The 20,750-nt window shown below is 45.1% G+C and overlaps 1 protein-coding gene across 1 annotated transcript; it reads left to right on the forward strand.

The window, feature by feature from the left end:
* The first annotated feature begins 1,635 nt into the window (after window positions 1–1,635).
* Window positions 1,636–3,582, forward strand: CBY3 (chibby family member 3). The gene is made up of 2 exons (XM_074351428.1): window positions 1,636–1,685; window positions 2,906–3,582. The coding sequence occupies exons 1-2, from the start codon at window positions 1,636–1,638 to the stop codon at window positions 3,579–3,581; spliced, it is 726 nt and encodes a 241-aa protein (XP_074207529.1). The 3' UTR covers window position 3,582.
* The last annotated feature ends 17,168 nt before the right edge of the window (window positions 3,583–20,750 follow it).

Genomic DNA, 20,750 nt, shown 5'->3' on the forward strand with positions numbered 1-20,750 from the left:
ATTTTGGAAAAAGCTTAGTAGCTTCATAAAAAGGTAAACACACACCTACCATGTGACCCAGTCATTCCACTCCTGGGTATTTATTCAAGAGAAACTAAAGCATGTGGCCACACAAAGACTTGTACGCAGATGTTCACAGCAGCTGGATGTGTAACAGCCCCCCAAATGGAAATAACCCAAATTTCCATCAACAGGTGGATGGAAAAACAAATTGTGGTATTCCCATACAATATGGAATACTACTCACCAAAAAAGGACCAAATTGTTGATAAATGCAACAACACGAATGAATTTCAACTTAAAATAATTATGCTGTAAGAAGCCAGTGTAAAAAATGTTTACGAAATCTGTATAAGGTTCTAGAAAATGCATCCAGTGATGGGAGCAGAGGAACCTTCTGAAGGTAATGGATATCTTCATTATCGTGACTTTGGTACCAATGATTTTGTCCATCAAATTATCAAAACATGGCAAAATTATACATTGTAAATATGTGTAGTTTAGTGTGTCAATTATGCCTCTATAAAACTGTTAAAGAAAAAAGTTTCCCAGGAGGTGGCACTACCAGGTGGCTTTCCTAACCCCTTCTAGAGCCATCAGGAGGCTGGATTAACTGGAAGGCCCTGCAAGAAGCCTTTGGTGTCAGGAAAGGCAAGTAGAGGTGATGGCAATTGTCTGGGTGTGGCTGGCAGGTAGGGCTGTCTTCATCTCCTTCCACGGCCTCAACCCATGGCACTTGTCCTTCAGACAAGCCCCTATCTATCTTCCTGCCTCTAGCAGGTAGCCAGGGTCTCATCATTCAGGTCCTAGTATGAACACCAAGTGCTTTCCCTGAGCACCAGGCCTAAATTGGTTCCTAGCCTTCACCTTGTCCTGAAGTCACTTTTTATATTTCTCTATTTCCTTCATTACATGTATCACAATCAGAAATTCTTATTAGCTATTTCCTTTCATTTTTGTTATCTATTCTCGTCCTCCCTCCTCTATGCTGTTGGCACTCCACGGATTCCCTTTTACCGGGGGTGCACTCACCCCATAGGCGCCTTAAGTGTTGGCTGACAACTCATAGCTGCCCCTGCCAATGACTGAAGTGAGGGGTGGGCGGGGGAAGGGAAGGGTGCAAAAGAATGGCTCCCTTGCGGTAAGAAGAGCGGGCTCTGTGGTGCGATTTCTGCAGCTCCCTGTGAGCTCCTGCGGGGGCTGGTCTCCAGCTCCAGGCCACATTCTTGTTTAGCTTTAGGTTTTTTCCCTGCCTTGTCCTGCTTCCCTGACTCTCTTCTCCCAAAAACACTTCCCCAGTAAACCCCTCCTACAAAAATTCTCATCTCAGCCTGTGCTTCTGGTTTCTTGACCCATGACACCCCAGTTAGCTTCATGAGGGACTATTTTGTTCACTCTCCTAGAACAAATTCCTGTCTCAGGCTCTGTTTATGACCTTCTCCCGCCAAAAACAGTAGCTTGATGAGGGACTGTCTTCACCACCTCCCTAGAACAGAGCCTAGAACTCAGTAGGTTCTCAGGAAGTATGCTGAATGAATACTGGGGAGAGCCCAGAGGTCTGTTTTATAGCTTAGCTGACCTGGCCTAGAGGCATTGTGAGTCATAGCTGGTAAACAGCAACTGAGTGGTTCAGAGATGGGGCCAGGCCTGGGACAGCAGCTTGGCATCTCCAATACATCCTCCAGGTGAGGCACAATATGCGAGGATTATCGGGGAAGGGGCCTGTGGAAACATGCAACCTCAAGGGTGGGCTTGGTTGCACCTCTTGGACTCTGTGTGGTCTTCCAGAGACATATCCCTGAGCCAGATCTAGGGGCAGTACTGCCCAGCTATGTGTGAGGAATAAGCGTGTGTTGAATTAACGGAGGCAAGACAGAGGGGACTCTGCCCCAGGGTTCTTTCCGTTTTTACTCTCCATGAGAAGAGGAATTTGAAAGCAAGCATACAATCCTCTTTCTCACCAGTCACTTACAGGAGTGGGGGGAGAAAGAGAATGGGACATATCTGTTATTTGGACTTTAGTTTCTTTAAGCATGCAGTCCACCTGGGACAAAAGCCGTGTCTAGTCTGCACCACCCGTCAGCACAAGCCATAAGCACAGGTCCTAGCCTATGTAACAGGCCCCTAGGCTGATCTACACACACACATCTGGCTTCCCAGCTGTAGCAGGAGCATCCTGAGGGTAGGCACAGGCTGTGCTGAGACCCTCTGCCCAGACGAGGGCCTGGCACAGAACAGGTGACAGTTCAAGGTTGTAAAATAAGTTCATGAGGAGGGCAGTAATGCTGCTGGATAGTCCAGACATCCCACCAGATACACTTTCAGAATGCAGATCTAGCCTGTCTTTGCAGGCCTTGAGTAGCGCCCTGTTGCCCACAGAAGGAGGGCTAAACTTTTAAGCCTGGCTATACGGGGCCCTCATAGTGCCCTCGTCCCCCTTTCCAGCTTCCTCTTCTGCTGTTCCCAGCTGGATACCTTATACTAACCCCACACCAAGCTCTTCTTCACGTGCGAGGCTTGCCTAGCTCTTCACTCTGCCTAGAGGCTCTCCCTTATCCCACCCCCAATCTACCTGTCAAATTCCTGTGCGTTTTTAAAGTACTTACTTGTCTGCTATCATTCCCTTCTCCCTGGCCCCTAACTCCTTCCGGCAGTCACCCAGCACTCAGAGCAGGGCTCTGGTCCTTCATCTGTACATCTATCCCCAAGGCCTGACACAGAGTGATCTTTGGGGGACATGGTTTAGGGGAGACTCCTGTTAATTCGAGTGTGCAGGGATTGGCTCCTCGGAGGCCAGCAACTGGTTAGCCTCGTGCGCACAGTCCTGAGCCCTGCCCACCGGGCCTCGCGGTTTGAGAGGGCAGCCTGTCCCAGCAGGATGTTCACCCGGACTCTTGCTCCCCAGCAGTGCCCCTGGCTCGCCTTCATCATCCCGGACAGCCGGGCTCCCGAGGCAAGGGCGCAGCCCGGGTGGCCCGCCTCGTCACGGCTCTGCTCCCGGCATCCACGAGCCCGACGAGGCCGACCCAGCCCTCGCCCTGGAGGCTTTCCGGTGCCTGGCCTCGGGCCACGCCAGCCGCCTGTGGGAGCAGCTGCAGCAGTTCTGGGCCGACCACTTCTCGCGGCGCTTCTCGCCACGGCGCCCGCCGCTGCGCCGCATCTCCTCCATGTCCACCTTCTACCTGCTGGACCACCGGACGCGCCAGGCGGAGCTGGGCCTCAGCTACGGCGCGCCGCGCACGCGCCTCGGCGACGAAACCTTCGTGTTCCTCGGCGGGCGCTGGGCCGCCGAGGGCCAGACCGCGAGGTCGCGGCCGCCGCTGCCCTCGCCGGCCACCTCGGGCTGGAAGGCGCAGGTGCAGCGGGCCAAGAGCCAGGTGCTGCTGGAGGAGAACAACTACCTAAAGCTGCAGCAGGAACTGCTCATGGACATGCTGACGGAGACCACGGCGCGCCTGCACCTGCTGGAGAAGAAGCTGGACCCCGCGGCCGCGGCGCGCCCCTGGCCGAAGAAGGCGCGCAAGCGCGAAGGAGCGGGCGGCGTGCTTACGATCCCGCCGCGCGCCCCCGAGCCGCGGTGACGCAATAAACCGTGGGGGCGCACGCGCACCTCGCTCGTCGCCGCGGGCCGGGCACGGTGGTGCGGCCCCGCGCGGGTCCCGCCCGCGCTGGGCTCGGGGCGGGTGTGCGGCGCGCTGCGCGCCTGCGGGGACCCTCACTCCCGGCCCGGGGTGGGCGGGCGACTCTGCCCATCCCGGGAGGGAGCGATGGGGCCGTGGGGGAAGATCTGTTTGCGGCCCGCTGGGAACGCGGAGTGGGAACCAGGCTGCAGCAGCCAGGGCCCGGGGGGACGGGGATGGCCGGCGATGACAGGCAGTGGCAGCAGCGGCATCCTTGGCCCGCGGGACGGAGGGCAAAGTCCGGAGGCGAGGAAGCCGGCGCTCAGGAATGGAGGGCGCTGTGAGGCGTGCGGGGTCGGGTCCTTGCACTGGGCGCTCTCGTCCTTGAGCTCGCGGGAGGGGTTTCAGCCTGAGTCCAGGATAAAGTGTGTTTTACGACCTAGGAACTTCCCCGAAAGCTTCCTCGAAACTTTGGGCTCTGCCTCCCCCTCTTGGCTGTGCGGCTTTTGGCGAGTCGCTTCTCTTCACAGGCTTCCTTTTCCTCGGTGTAGAATCAAGGGTCTGTACGACCCGGGGTGCAAAACAAGCACTCTCCAGGGCTAATCCTGTGCACAGATAGGATTTGCTTGACCCACGTTATTTTGAAATTTTGCATTTAGTTGCCAACATTCAAGAATTTGGAGATTTAACATTAAGAATCCAAGTTTTCAGTGTTCTCTTGAAAAACCAGAAGTCAGCCGCTCTGGACCTTTGTTGTTTCCAGCAGCAGTTGCCTGAATTTTGGCTGTCACCTCCTGATCGGCTTCACTCCTTTTCTCCTGCAGGTGTCTGATCTGGATCTCCTTCTAGACCCCTCCTAGATCAGTGTTCTCTCCTGGGATATGGGGAACCGGCTCCCCACCCCCAAGGTGTTATATAAGATACCTTGGGGGCCTATGAGTGATGTGGCTGCACAGGAAAGGTGATGCCACTGATCCTTGCAGTCTGTAACCTTTCCCTGGAATGTGGACAGGCCATTTCAGCATACAGTGAAACTTGAGTCCGATAGGATTACCCATTTTCCTAGAGCCCTGTGAAACCTGTGACGGAAGTGGGTGTCCTGCCTCAGCCTACCTCGCTTTCAGGAGAGGGACTAGGGATTACTAAACCACTACCTTGTATAAAAACGCGGCCGTATTCATAAATCAGCAAAACAGCACAAAACATGTCATTAAACATGAAGCTTAAAAACTTTTCTTTTGAGCAGTGCTCTTTTGTGTCTTAATAGTTCTGTATTTATATTAACATAGATTAAAATAGTTTAAATAGTGGTAATAGTGAAATAAAATTTCCGTTTAGAATGACTAAGAAAATAAATCATATACAGAAAAGGAAATGAGAAGGAAACAATACACTAGGAAAAAACACAGAAGTCACTGATGGAGAAATTACGCTAAGTGAAAGAAGTCAGATGCAAAAGACCACACATTGTATGATTTTGTTTATATGAAATACCCAGAATAGGCAAATTCATAGAGCCAGAAAGCAGATTGGTGGTTACCAGGAGCTGGGGGAGTGGGGAAGAGGGAGAGACTAATTAACAGGAACAGGGTTTCCTTGGGGGTTGATGAAAACTCTTTTGCAACTCTAGTGGTGATGGTTGCATAATGTGAATGCTGTGAATGCTCCAAAAGCCACTGAAGTGTACGCTTCAAAGTAGTGAATTTTATGTTATGTGAATTTTACCACAGTAAAAAAATTGTTTTAAGGAAGAAAGTCCTTTATATTAAAACATAAAAACTATATGGTATGGGGAGATAGCAAAAATCATAAAGGTGATTCAAGAGTGTCTAAAGTTTAGGGACTGTTGTCTTGGTCTGGGCACTTGCAAACAAATAGTTCTGATACAGAGAAAAGTAACTGCCCTGCCAGATCAGCAGCAGACAGGGAGCCCCATGTTTAGGGAGGGACATCAAAGTGGATAAAAGACCCAAATTAAATGGGGCAGGATGATATTCTGAGGTATGTCTTTGTTCTCTCAGCTCTGGAATTTTGCCTCCTGACTGAGGCAGCAAGCTCGTTGCCCCACGGGGAGGATGTGACAGAGCGGAAAGCAGGAACAAAAGACTCTTTGTGGCTTTCACCTTCTACAGCTCAGAACCTTCTGGCGAACAGAGCTTTGCAAAAATATTTTTGGGGCTTGAGGACGGAGGTCAAAAAGGCTGTAGATGGGTCTGCAGCAAGAAGGGAGATGAAGGGAAATGGAAGTAGAGCTCCTGGTAGGTCTCCCATCTTGGAAAAAAGTCCTTTCTTGACCCTATGTTACCTTCCAGTCACTTCCCAGATTCTCTGCTTCTCTTTATAACTAAACTCCAAAAAGTTGCTTATACTCACTGTCTTCATTCCTCCCCTCCTTCTTTACTCTGAATTCCCCTCAGCTCTGGGTTTCTCCCCTGCAGTTCCCCCAGCTTGCTCTTGTCAGGGATGCTCCTGACCTCTAGTGTTGCCAAGTCCTTTGGCCAAAAGATAAGAAGGCAGCTGTAATTACAAGGCTTATGGAGGTGGTTAACTTTTCTGAACTGCCTTAGAAGCCCTGAAGAAAGAATGAAAGGCTCTTCTCCCACTCGACTCATGGCATGATGTATAAGCCAGGAAGTCTTCGAAGACAACATATAAAGAAATGCTCACTTCTGTGGCCAGGAAACAGAGTGTGCTGAAAACAAGGCCCAGGATTTAATCCTGAAGGCAGCAGAGCTGCAGAGGAGACCTGTGCGTCCTTGACGATTTTCCTGAACTGAAGTTGGGGCTTTTAAACGGAAGGAATGGGACCATAGGGCTTGGCGTGGGGCTGTTTGGGTGGATATACCTAGGAACCCTGAGCACCCAGAGCCCCTGAATTCTTCAGACCGGCAGCAGCTGCCTCCTTCCCTTGATAGAAAAGAATAGCGTTACTTTTCCTGGAGACAATGCAAAGACTCTCACCTGAGATGGGTGTCATAGAATAATGCTAACCCTCTGAAGACCCACCTCTCACTGCCTCTAGACCAGTAACTAGGATGAGTCTCCCATAGCCTAAGCAGTGAACACAGTCCCTAGTCTAGGAGGAAAGAGCTTGAGGACCTAAAAGGATGCAGGACCTGTCTGACCGCAGGACCTCTGGGGGGACTGATGGGGGTGGGGTATAGAAAACTGGGTAGGAAGTTGATTGCTGTGGGAATATTTCCCATGACTCAAGACTGAGGGTCCTGCCAAGAACACCCAGAGTTTGTCCTAATGTGCTACCAGATGACTCTGGAAGCTTGGACACGATGGTGGCCTATGGTCAGTGAGCTGGAGATGCCAGAATTGCCCTGGCTGAGTTTAAAGAAGGAGTCTGAGTCAGGGAGGGTAGAGCTCAGTGGTAGAGCACATGCTTAGCATGCACAAGGTCCTGGGTTCAATCCCCAGTACCTCCATTAAAATAAATAAATAAATCGAATTGTCCCCCCTCCCCAAATCACCATCCATAGTCCTCTCAGGCTGTACTTGCTAAGACCACAGGAGACATCAATCCAACTAACTCTGTATTGATAAAATTGTTTTAAAAAAAGTGTGCATTTACATGTTTCCAAAGACAAAACTAGAAAGCAAGGTAAGTACAGATGTGTCTAGCTGCACCCCTGTCCCTTTTATCCTGATCCTTCCTCCCCATCGAGGTAAATGTTTATATTAAATTTTTGAATATCCTTCCATTGTTTCTATTTGAAAATAGAAGCACGTGCATTTTAATTTCCTCCCTTTCTCAGACACTGCAGCCTGTTATAAAACCTGTACAACTGCTTTGTATGCTCAGGCCAACTCAAGGTGGCCGTTCTCTTGTTCTCCGTATGTTCCCTGCTCGACTGGTCGCTGCTTCACCTACGCCCTGCTCACATGACTACCCAGTCCTCTTAACCATAGGGCTTCATCAGTAACTGCCTCCGCGCTTGCCCCCTTCCCCACCTGCTGGTTTCCCTGGTAACTGAGGAGCCAACCTGATGTCAGTTCCCCGTATAAGTGGTACCCTCCTTCTCCCCAGAGGAGCAAGGACTGCTGCTGTGTCCTGCTTGCCATCTGCCCTACACGGCAGGCTGTCGCTCCAGGACTTTGCTTAGGACTCGTAAGCTCCCCTATCCAATAAACCGCTGACGTCTCCATTGCTGTCTCCAGCTCCATCTCCAGGCTCTTTCTTTGGTCTCACAGCTGGGCAGTTACAAGGCTTGCAAACCTGTGGGTTGCAGCCCAACACCCTTGCTTTCTTCACTTAATGACATATCCTGGACGTCACACCTCAGCGGGATACTCCATTCCTTTTTTTTTTTTTTTTTTTTTTAGCTGCTATATATTCTACTGGGTGAGTGTAGCATGATCTATTCCACCATATATTCAATGTTTGGATTGCTTCTTGTCTTTCTAAAAATTGTGATGAAATACACATACAATTTATCATCTTAACCATTTTTAAGGGTACAATTTAGTGGCAAGAAGTACATTCACCTTCTTGTGCAACCATAGCCACCATCCGTTTCCAGAACCTCTCTTCATTCTTGCAAAACTGAAATTCTGTCCCCATTAGACAACAACTCTCCATCTCTGCCTCCCTGGGTGATCATCACTCTGCTTTCTGTTTCTATGAATTTGACTAAGTACCTCACATAAGTGGAATCGTACAGTGTTTGTCCTTTTGTGACTGGCTGATTTCGCGTAGCATCATGTCCTCAAGAGTCATCTCTATGTTTCAGCATGTGCCAGAATTTCCTTGCTTTTTAAGATTGAATAGTATTCTGTTGTATGGCTACACCACGTTTTATTTATCCATTCATCTGTCAGTGGACGCGTGGGTTGCTTCTTCCTTTTGGCTATTGTGAATAATGCTGCTGTGAACATGGGTGTGCAAATATCTCTGAGACTCTGCTTCCAATTCTTTGATGTACGCCCCCAGTGGAATTACTGGATTGTATGGTAATCCTATGCTAAACCTTTTTAAAGAAGCACTGTACTGTTTTTCCATAGCAGCTGTATCATTTTACATTCCCACCAACACAGCACGAGGGCTTCAGTTTCTCTGCATCCTCGCCAATACTAATTATTTTGTGTGTTTTTGTTTTTGTTTTGTTTTGTTTTGTTTAATAGTAGCTCTCCTAATGGCTGTGACGTGGTCTCTCACTGTGGTTTTGCCTTTCCTTTAATTAGCTAACAGAATTAATATTGCAAGAAAAAGCCTAGCACCGTGAAAACCCTTGTGCATAAGCTGAGTGCTCAATCTTGCTCATAAAATAAATGCAAAATGAAAGTGTACTAAGTCATTTCTCACCTGTCAGATCAGCAAAACCCCAAGTTTTTGCAACATATTCCATTGGCAAGTCTGTGGAGAAGCAGGTACTCACACAAGTCCTTGGGGGAAATGCAAAATGGTACAACCTTCTGAGTATGAAGATTTGACACATAGCGAAACTGCATGTGCCTTTGTCCTTTAACCAAGCAATCAGTCTTCCCAGAATCCCTCCCAAACACACATCAACTTCCCCTTGTATAAATAGCCCTGAGATGAAGAACCTGTTAGTAATTGTGGGTGGTTTCCTTAGAGTCCTCTTGTTTCCTTTTGGTCCCTTTCTCGGCTGGGGTTGAGGTCGTGCACCAGTTCAAACTCTCTTTCTCACTCCCACTTATTCCGGCCCCCATGGGGAGACCACCCTGGGCAGAATCTCCCTTTAGGCATGTGCTGGAGGAGGGGGTCAGGAGCCAATGGATAAATTCCTTCTCTCCTTCCCAGAAGGATACTTTGGAGACATTTCATATGTGCCTCAGAATGTCCTGGAAGACTGAGTGGGGGGCGAGTTCGGGAACGAGGGGTTATGTTTGCCCTCTCTCCTCCGCTCCTTACCACAATCACCTCCAAAATCAGCTCCCCAGAGGCTCTGCTTTCAGGGGAACCCAGGCCAAGTCAGATACAGAACATGTACTCTATTGAAATTGTATCAGCTTATAAATGTGTCAAACAGTACGTTTAGTATTTAAAGAGCAGGGTTTAATATGAAAAGCAGAAGTCCTTATCCTGCCCAAGTGCAATCCCACAGTGAGAACTGATGATAATAGTGTCCAGCCACTTTCAAAGCACTAGCAAGGAAAGGACTTCCCTGGGCTGAACCTTGTTCCCTGGCCCAGCCCACCTGCGGGCTTCCCCAGAGCTCCGGCGGGAGGATGGGGAGCGGGCACCCCCTGCTGGTCGCACGGACTCTGGAGTGGGCTGTGCCTCTTGGAGGGGCGGCACCTTCCTGGTGCTGGGTAGGGCTCCGGATTGGTTTGCAGATTCCTGCTCCTGAGACTGCTTTGAGATTCTGGGCGACTCCTCTCCCCGGTATCTGCCAGAAGCCTGAGGCTTCTCGCCCACTGCAGTCCTGGGGTGCAGTCAGACCTTCCCTGGAGCTAGTGTTCCTCGTGGCCAGGTGCCCTTGGCTCTCCACTTGCTGGAGTGGTGGAAGGGGCACTGGATTTGGACATGGCCTGGAGTCTAGTTCCACTCCACCTACTCGCTGGATCTCTGACTATGCACATCTCTGAGCCTGTTTCTTGGAGATCTGGGACTGCTGCAGGGCCCCGGTGAGACGGAGATGGTGAAGCAAGCACCCAGCAATGCAATGCATTCTGGCCCTGACACGGTCATTGAACCCAGCTGCCTGAATTTTCATCCCCTCCCTCCACTCCTCAAGCCCGGCCCTCTAGCTGGTGGCTCTGCCTCAAACGTTGGAAACCCCCAGCCGACTCCCGGTCATGCCTTCCCAGGTGACTTTGCCTGGCCCCAGGGCCTGACTGTGGACTTGTTTTTTCTGTTATACTAGCCCAGGGTCCTAGGGAAGTCTCATGTTTCTCAGACTCCTTTGACTCAGGAATAACTCAACTCTCAAACAATTATTTGTCAAATTCTGGGACCAAAACACTAGGTCTTATCAGTTGGCAGACTCAGCCCTGAATGGGGAGAACCAAGGCGGGTGGTCTGGAAAGTGAGAAACACGAGGACTTTGGCATCGTGTGGGTGTTATTGACAAGGCCATGGTCTCTGGGGGTGCTGCCGTGTCTCCTGCCTCATTGATTGATTGGGGCCGGGAATTGACTGAGGTGACTCCTTCAAAGGCTAAATGAAACTCAGCAGTGCCACCAAGCAGGTGCTCTGTTTTTTACTGCAAGAGGCGTTTCATCTTCCATGTGTGTATATAAGCATGGACACACCACCTAGTGTGGTCAGCCCTACTGTTCACTGGTATTTTTGGTTCTTCTCCTTCCAGACCCATAAGATTTCATTTCCAGGTGTCAACTGAAAGAAACACACACACACGCACACACAAAATGTGAGAGCAATGAGTTTCAGTTTTATTCAGGGAACTTAGTGAATAAGGTCTACACACCCAGTGGACTACAGCCTGGCAGACAGCTTCTCAGATAGCTCTAAGGAACTGCTCTAAAGAGATGGAGGAGGAGCCAGTGTACATATGAATTTTTCTGGCTGGGAAATATAGACACGCATACATTTTGGTAAAAGATTACTGCTAATCACAAAGAATGGACATCTCAAGTTAATGATTTTAGTGCTTTTCTATGTATGGGAAGGTGCAAGAAACCAGGGTCACTGAAATTCTTGCTTAGATAGGCATCTTAACTGTCTAGGGGCCCTATATCCAAAACACAGATTGCTTCATCCTGTTTTTCTCCCTCTAAATTCTCCTCAGGGCTCACTGTCAGTGGGTGACCACAGTGGTTGTAACTTAACCCTTTGTATAACTGGATGGTGGGCAAGACTCTGTCACACTGGTCTCCTGAGGAAAAGTTTGGCCATGTGACTTATTTGGTTAATGAACTGCTGGCAGAAGTCTACGTGTTATTTCTGGGCAGAAGCCTCTAAGGGCCAGAGTGGTGATTCTGAAGGGTGGAGGCTCCAGCAGCCTGAGTCCTTGAAAGGCAAGATGGAGCAGAACCCCCTTAACCTAAGACGGACATGTAGTATGGGCAGTGAGAAATGAACTTTTTTCCGTTAAGCCACTGAGATTTGGGGTTGTTATTGCAGGATAACCTTGCACATCTTGACTAATGCATCCTAAATCCTTTCTGAAGCAAAACAGTACAAAGTAGCAAGCAGGCAGATTATTTTCCTTGAGACTGTGAGCCCTGAGAATCCAGAATTCATTCTTGAACAGTAGATGGTAGGTCAAAATATCCTCAAATCCCAGCACATCCTTTTCTTTTCTTTTCTTTTCTTTTCTTTTTTTTTTAAACATTTTTTATTGATTTATAATCATTTTACAATGTTGTGTCAAATTCCAGTGTAGAACACAATTTTTCAGTTATACATGAACATATATATATTCATTGTCACATTTTTTTCTCTGTGAGCTACCATAAGATCTTGTGTATATTTCCCTGTGCTATACAGTAAAATCTTGTTTATCTAGTCTACAATTTTGAAATCCTGTCTATCCCTTCCCACCCTCCACCCCCTTGGCAACCACAAGTTTGTATTCTATGTCTATGAGTCTATTTCTCTTTTGTATTTATGCTTTTTTTTTTGTTTTTGCTTTTGTTTTTGTTTTTTAGATTCCACATATGAGCGATCTCATATAGTATTTTTCTTTCTCTTTCTGGCTTACTTCACTTAGAATGACATTCTCCAGGAGCATCCATGTTGCTGCAAATGGCGTTATATTGTCAGTTTTTATGGCGGAGTAGTATTCCATTGTATAAATATACCACATCTTCTTTAACTAGTCGTCTGTTGATGGACATTTAGGCTGTTTCCATGTCTTGGCTATTTTAAGTAGCCAGCATGTCCTTTTCTGAGCCCCATAACTACTGAAGGAAAACAGAGCAAACTTGCTTTTTAATGGTGACAGTCTCTCTGGATTTAATTTAGTCTTTCGGGTAATTCCCTGGTCTTTCAAATTTTCTTCCTTTCCCCCTCCTCGTTCTGTAGCAGACAGGATTGCCTGCATAATCTCCATTCCCTGCTTATTTGCCAACAGAATTTTGACTGTCTGGGTTCCTTCCTCTCTTGGAGAAGATGCCCCTTATCGAGGTTCAGGGATAAATCCTGACTCGTCTGAATTAATTATGGCCAAGCCAGCACCCTGCCCGAGGCTGGCTGGGGCTGAGAATGTGACCAAGCTCTGTCTGTGGACAGGCCCAGGGGAGGGAAAGGTAGTTGCCTTGAGGCTTATTTTTAAAAAAGAAACACAGGTTAAGAAATTGATTTTGTTATTCAAACATTCCCCAAAAGAAAAATCCAGGCTCAGATGGTTTCACTGGTCAATTGTATCAAGCAGAGATAATCACCAGTCTCACACAAACACTTGCAGAAGATAGAGGAGGGAGGTACACTGATGTCTCAGTTCCTTTTCTAAGGCCAGCATTACCTGGGACGAAACCTGTGAAGTCATTATGAACAGAAAATTGCAGACCAATAGTCCTCATGAATACAGACTTACATATCCTTAATAAAATATCGACAAATCAAATCCAGCATTATATAAAAACATGATACATCATGACCAAGTAGGATTTATCCCAGAGATGCAAGGTTGTTTTAATGTTTGACAATCGGTCCATGCGTGCTTCTCTTACTCTGCATTCTTGCCAGCCTGGAGATTATGGATTTGTAAGTTCTGATTCAAAAATCCTTGTTTTGAATGCAGACTTCTCTGGACTTTCAGAACCCAGCAGGCTCTGAGGCAGCATCTCTTAATCAAACACATTAATTCATGGTTCTGCTGCAGATATTAAAAATAATCTCACCAAGCAAGATGAGTCAAGACTGCAAAGAGCCTCATATTAGCTCAGGTTAAGTCTTGCTGCTAAAAGAACTGGCCTCAAAGTCAAGACATCTTTCTGGTTTCCAGGACTTTACGAATTTTGGACTGGGGATAAAGGATTTGGGACACGATCTGCTCTTTAATTTTAGCCAGTTCTACTGCTGCTGTGATTTGCGTTTCTCTGCTTGTGAAGTTGAACTCTCATTCATAAGCTTTACCATTTATACATCCTGTTTTCTTACTGCTCTGTTAAAAATTGGAGGTACAATTGTACATTATGGCTATCGACTCTTTGTCTTTCACATATTTTATAGATATTTTCTCAGCCTATCACTTGCTTATATATTTTATTATGTGTTTTTCTAGGAAAACTTACAATTTGTGTGCAGTTAACTATATCCTATTCTTTTTGGCTTCTTGGTTTCTAGACTTATTTAGGGAGGTTTTTTCCCACCCCAAAGTTATATAAATATTCTTGGTTTTTTCTTCTGCTATCTTTTAAAAAATTTTTATTTTAACTTTTTTTGGAGGGAGACGTAATTATGTTTATTTATTTATTTACTTAATGGAGGTACTGGGGATGAACCCAGGACCTTCTGTATACTAAGCACATGCTCTACCACTGAGCTATACCCTCCCCTCTCTTCTGCTATCTTGTTTTATATTTATTTATTATGAAATATTAGAAAAAATTTTTATTTCCTATTTTTTAATTGAAATGTAGTCGACTTACAATGTTAGTTTCAGGAGCACAGCAAAGTGATTCAGTTACACATATACATACATATATATATATTTTTTTTTTTCAGATTCTTTACCATTATAGCCTGTCACTTGCTTATATATCTTATGTGTTTTTCTAGGAAAACTTAAAATTTGTTTGTAGGTAAATACATCCTATTCTTTTTGGCTTCTTGATTTCCCGACTTACTTAGGGAGGTTTTTTTTCCCATCCCAAAGTTATATAAACATTCTTTTTTTTTTCTTCTGCTATCTTGTTTTATATTTATTTGTTATGAAATATTTAATACGTCCCAACCACGGCACTGTTGACACTTGGGGTCAGATACGTTTTTGTCGTAGGGGCTGTCCTGTGCATTGTAGGGTGTTTAGCAGCATGCCTGGCCTCCCCTCACTACATGGCAATAGCACTTCCCAGCTGTGACAACCAGAACGTCACCAGACATTGCCAAATGTCCATTTGGGGGCAAAGTACTCCCTGGTTGAGAACCACTGGGCTGGAGCCCAGCTTTTGTTTCTTTTCCCCATAAGCATGCCAATACTACCAGCACCATTCATCAAATTAGTCATCTCTTATCCTACTCAACAGAAATGCTGTCTTAGCCATATGTTAATTTCCAGTATTTATCTACTCAGCTTGTTCTGAATTCTTCTTGTCTATTTCTTGGCCAGTTCACTCCTCCACCAGTCTTTCATTCCCAGTATTCTGAGATCTACTCAGGCATTTGTTTTTCCTTCTGGTTAAGACTTTAAACCAATTCAGATTGTACTGTCTAGCTAGAGGCTCCAACACAATTTTTTTCCCAGTGGGATGGTGGGGTAGGAGGGAGGGGAAGGTAATTAAGTTTATTTATTTAGTTATCTTAACGGAGGTACTGGGGATTGAACCCAGGACCTCCTGCATGCTAAGCATGTACTCTAACAACTGAGCTATACCCTCCACCCACTCTAACACAACCTTAAAAACTAATGGGCATCCTTGTCTTGATCCAGGTTTTAGTGGAAACTACTTTGATATTTTCATGTAGTTTGCTTTATCCTTTTAGGGTTTGGTAAAAAGTCCTTATCATATTTAAGTATTTCCCTCCTATTCCTATTTAACTTACGATTTTATTAGGGATAGAGACCTATCCATCAATTCTACCTGTTGAGTGTCTATGGATCTATGTCATCACACGATTTTTCTTAATTTGGGAGAAAATAAACGATCCTTTTAATTTCCTGGAATAAACCCCTATTAGTTTCCTGTTACTGCTATAGCAAATTACCACAAATTTAGTGGCTTAAATCAACACCCGTCTGTTATAGTACATGCTAAGACGGGTGTGCTGGGACTGCACTTGCCGTCCCTTAATCTCCTCAGTGCTTCTAGTCTGGCTGCCACCCCTCTCGCTCAGCCTAAACTGCTCTTACTAAAGGCCTCAGACATCTCCATGTTGCCAGATTCCAGGGCCTCCGGGTGGCTACCTTCTGAGCCCTCTCGCCATAATTTGATCCTGTTCACTATACTCTTTCACCTAAGACCCTGTCCTCTTATTTCCTTTGTCACCTCAGTGCTTCCCAGGCTTTGCCCATCTCTCTGGCCACTTCTTTTCAGCCTCCTTTGCTTTTTTCTCCCATTCGTTCATTCATTCATCCATTCATTTAGTTGCTCATTCTTTCATTAACACAAACCCCTAATCTGTAATGTGTATGGTAACTGGTGTAGGATTCCCTAAGAGCCTCTGCTTAAAGGTGAGCCCCTTTATTCATCTCTAAGGCTTTAAATATCATCTGTATTCAGTGACACCAGATTTTATATCCAGCCTAGACTACTCTTTTCAGCTTTAAACTCATAAAACTCCAGGTGCTTCTATGACACCTCCACTTGGATACCTTGGAGGCATTTCAAATTTAACGTGATCCAAATGGATCTACTGATACGCCCCTTCCTTTCTGCCTGCCTCCAGCTCTCCCCATCTTCATCCACTCCAGCGCACTGACTTTCCAATGTCCTTCTCCCTGCTTTCCTTAATCCTTTTTTCATTCAACACTTAACTTGTTGATACCTCCTACAGGCCAGGCACTCCAGTGTTAGCACTGTAACCAACATTACAGTGTGGGAACAGGCAGTAAAAAGTAATCACATCAACAAACAAGATAATCACAGAGTGTAGAAACACTGTGAAGGAAATGAATAGAGGAATTTGATAGAGAAAGACCTGAAGAAGGAGCTAGTGAGGATGAACATTGGAGGACAGTGCTCCAGGAAATGAGCAGAAAGGAGGTCAGTGTGGCTGCAACGTAGAGAAGGGGGTGGAGAAGTAATGAGGTGATGAGGAGGGACACTGTATCGCATCACGCAGGACCCTGAAGGTCACAGCAAAGAAATGACTTAGTTTGAAGTGCAGTGAGAGCCACTGGAGACTTAAAGCAGGGGAGTTATGTGATATGATTTGCAGTTTAAAAAAATAATTTTTTTGTTTTTTTGGGGGGGAGGTAGTTAGGTTTGTTTGTTTATTTATTTGTTTGTTTATTTAATGGAGGTACTGGGGATTGAACCCAGGGCCTCATGCATGCTAAGCATGTGCTCTACCGCTGAGCTATTCCCTCCCCTCTCAACTTGCAGTTCTGAAAGATGACTCTGGATAATGGGTAAAGGGTTTCTTTTTGTGGGTGATGAAAATATTCTAAACTTGCAATGTGGTGATGGTTGCACAACTGTGGATATACTAAAAAAAAAATTGAATGGTATGTGAATTATATCTCAGTAAAGCTGTTAGCAGGAAAAAAGATCATTATGACTGTGGTGAGAATGACCAGGTAAAGGACAAGAATATAGCCAGGGAGATGACCTGCATTCATCATATGACAGAGGGAATGGAACCTGGGCCAGAGCAGAGCCTGTGAGTACAAGGCAGAATGTGGTGAATGTTGGATGGGGTCGGCGGAGGAAGGAATACTCCTTATCAAACTATTCCAAGCACAGAAGCAAGAATACTTTTTGAAAGGTACAAGTGGACCACGGGTCACTGCACTTTGAGCCTTTGGTGGTTTTCATCCATCCATCCATCTGGTCTGGGAGCTGCCACTCCTGCCTTTGGAGTCTCCCGGCCTCAAAGCTGCGTTCTCTCTGCCAAATCACTCTCTTCTAACCAGGCCCTATCACTTGTCAAATCCCAGTTTAACTGCCACCTTCTCAGCAACTTTTTTATCCCCCAAATGACATTAGAGGCTCTTGCTCTCCTGCACAGCACTTGCCAAAATCTACAGTCATGGACTGAATTGCATATTTATTAACTTTTGGTTCACCTCCCTTCTAGATTGGAATCTCCTCCAGGGCAGGGATAGTCCCTTCTGTGATCATGCCTCTAGAGCATGGCACAGGAAATGCACTGGAACATTTGTTAGGTGAATGAATTCGTGAATAGAATGCATATATAGAAAGCTAGTAAGCAGTGGGTGAAGGAAACTTCCAAAAGGAGAATGAAATTTCAAAGACTCAAAAATGTAAGGGACAATTCTCAGAATGAGAGAAAATGTTTGCAAATCATGTATCTGATAGGGGATTAATATCCAGAATGTAAAAAGAACACTTATAACTCAACAACAAAAAACCAAACAACTCAATTCAAAAGTAGACATAGGACATAGACAGACATTTCTCCAAAGGAGATATACAAATGGCCAATAAGCACATGAAAAAATGCTCAGTGTCACTAATCATTAGGAAAATGCAAATCAAAACCTCAGTGAGATACCACTTCACACTCTTTAGGACTGCTACTGTCAAAAAACAAAAACAAAAACAGACAATAACAAGTGTTGGTGAGGATACGGAGAGACGGGAAACCTTGTGAATTGCTGGGAGGAATGCAAAATAACTGTTAAAGTATAGATCTAGGAGTGGAATTGTTGAATCATATGGTAATTCTATGTTTAACTTTTTGAAGAACTGTTTTCCATAGAGACTGAAAGCAGAAAATCAAACAGATACTTTGCACACGAAATTTCAAAGCAGCATTATTTACAATAGCTAAAAGGTGGAACCAACCCAAATGTGTATTAATGGATTAATGGATAAACAAATCATAGTATATACATACAACAGAATGTTATTCAGCTTTAAAAGGAAGGAAACTGACACATGCTACAACATGGATAGACCTTGAAAACACTGTTAAGTGAAATAAACCACACACAAAAGGAAAATATTGTACGATTCCACTTACATCGGGTACTAGAAGAGGCAAATTCCTAGAGACAGACAGTAGAATAGACGTTTCCAGGGTCTGGGGGAGCCGGACTGGGGAGTGAGCGTTTAAATGGTTTCAGTTGGAGGAGATGAAAAAGTTCTAGAGACAGAGAGGAGTCATATTTACATAACATGGTAAATGTCCTTAATACAACTTAATTGTACACTTAAAAATTTTAAAATGGTAACTTTCATGTTATGTATGTTTTACCACAATAAAACATTTAAAAACGTGAGTAATGACATTTAGCCACCAGTATATTTTCAACACATGGTTGAAGGATTCATCCACAGCAAGCCACCAGGCTGAAGTCTTGGGGAACCAATGAAGGTTCAAAACCCACGGTTGTCAGGCTCTGCCTAGAGGAGATGCGCCGAACGGACCCAAGAGGGCGTGTTAGGAGCCGCTCTCCAGGTCGCGCGCGCTCAGCGGCAGAGCCCGCTCCAGCTGCAGCGCGAGCCCCTCCCCTCGGCCCGGCGCTCCGCCCCTGGCGCTGGGCGGGCTGTCGCGACGCCTTTGTTTCTCCATCACACAAAAAAAGAACGTACCTCTACTCACACTGGGCGGTTTAAGTGGTTTCAGAGCCCTCATAAGGCATCGGAGGGCTCTTATTTAACACAGCCATGATGCTGCAGCTGGCAGGGCCCAGCCAAAATGCACCGGCCTGGGCTCTGTTCCCAAGCTCTAACCATTCAGCCACCGTCGCTGTCTTTCTGGTCTCCAACTTCAAAGTGGGGTCCCCGATCCCTAGCACGTTCCGGAGGCAGCTGATCCACGGTGCTAGGCTGGCGGATGGCAGGATGGGAGGATGCGAAGAATCCTAACGATCTCAATCCTTACAATTCAGAAAATTGTAATTTTCAGTTGTTTTAATGCTGAATGTATTAGTTGTATCTATATTCAGCTTTAAAACAACTGAAAATACAGAGAAATGAAAAAGAATTCACCCATGTTCCTATCACCTAAAGTCCCTGTAAACATCCTGGATTATATCTTTTCCATATATATATAATTTTTTTCTGTGCATGTGCATAATTTTACATATTCTAGGAAATGGATTTATACTGTTATTGATCTATAAGTAGCCCCCCCCAAAGGATACTGTATATTTTTAAGACTCAATACATATTATCAGCAGCCCTCCAGAAAGAGTGTGCTGATTCACGTTCCAGCTTGCATGGCAACTTCTCGCGTTCTTTCCAGCTCTATTATGGCTCTTTTTAAGGGTCATCACTTTGAAAAGTAGTAGCAAAAGGCATTGCTTGTTACATTGTTTAATTTGCATTTCTTTGGCCACAGTGTTTTAATGTACCATTAAGATAGTTTTACATGGTTTATATGCCACTTGATAATTTTATATTCTGCTTTTTTTCCCCCTGAATACTATTATATCATGGATAGATCTTCGCAATATTAAAAAAAACTGTAAAAACATAATTTTAATCATTGTAATGTGTGATCACAAAAAATTAGAGAAAAAAGTAGAATATACAATTTCCATCAAGTCAATGATGTCATTAATTTTAAGACACACCACGTTTTATTCACCACTAAGAAAAAAATGTTGCCAATGAAACTAGGATATGCCACTGTTTTTTTAAGGCATATCCCTCTTTTAGAGAGGTTAAACTGAAAAAAATGTCCTTTAGAATTGATGAAAAAGATAGGTAATGAATAAATATGTGCTTCTTCTCTGTATGGGAAAGGGCTTTCTAAGCTTAAAGATAAACTCAAAAGTATACACGGCTTTGGCTTCATCAAAATGAAACACTTCTGTATATCTAAACATTAAAAATAATAACAAGAGGTAATCAAACAGAAAAATGTTTGGAGGATTTATGGCCAAGGGTTAGTAGTCTTAAAAAAGGGGTGGGTATAGCTCGGTGGTAGAGTGCAGGTTTAGCGTGCACGAGGTCCTGGGTTCAATCTCCAGTACCTCCTCTAAAAATAAGTAAATACATAAACCTAGTTACCTCCCCTGGCAAACCCCAGATCACCGGAGAAAGGAACTGACAATTGGCTATAAATGTATATAATTTATTCTACATTACTAGTAATCAAATATGCAAATTAGAGGCATGGTTTTTTCCAGCATTAAGTTAGCAAAGATTAGTGGAAAGGAAAATTTCAATGCCAGCACAACTAAGGCATATGGAATCCTCATCTGCCACTGTGAGGGCTGTCAAGTGCTATATAACCTTTTATTATGAGTCCGAAAAATATTCAGATCCTTTTATTTAATAAATTTACTTCTAGAAATTATCCTGAGGAAATGATCTATGATGATTACACATTACATTTACTTATTATGGAAGAAAATTCCAGAAAACCGTAGGAAAAATAAATATCCTAGACGTGTA

The sequence above is a fragment of the Camelus bactrianus genome, chromosome 22, assembly GCF_048773025.1.
Source record: "Camelus bactrianus isolate YW-2024 breed Bactrian camel chromosome 22, ASM4877302v1, whole genome shotgun sequence".
Taxonomy (NCBI): Eukaryota; Metazoa; Chordata; class Mammalia; order Artiodactyla; family Camelidae; genus Camelus; species Camelus bactrianus.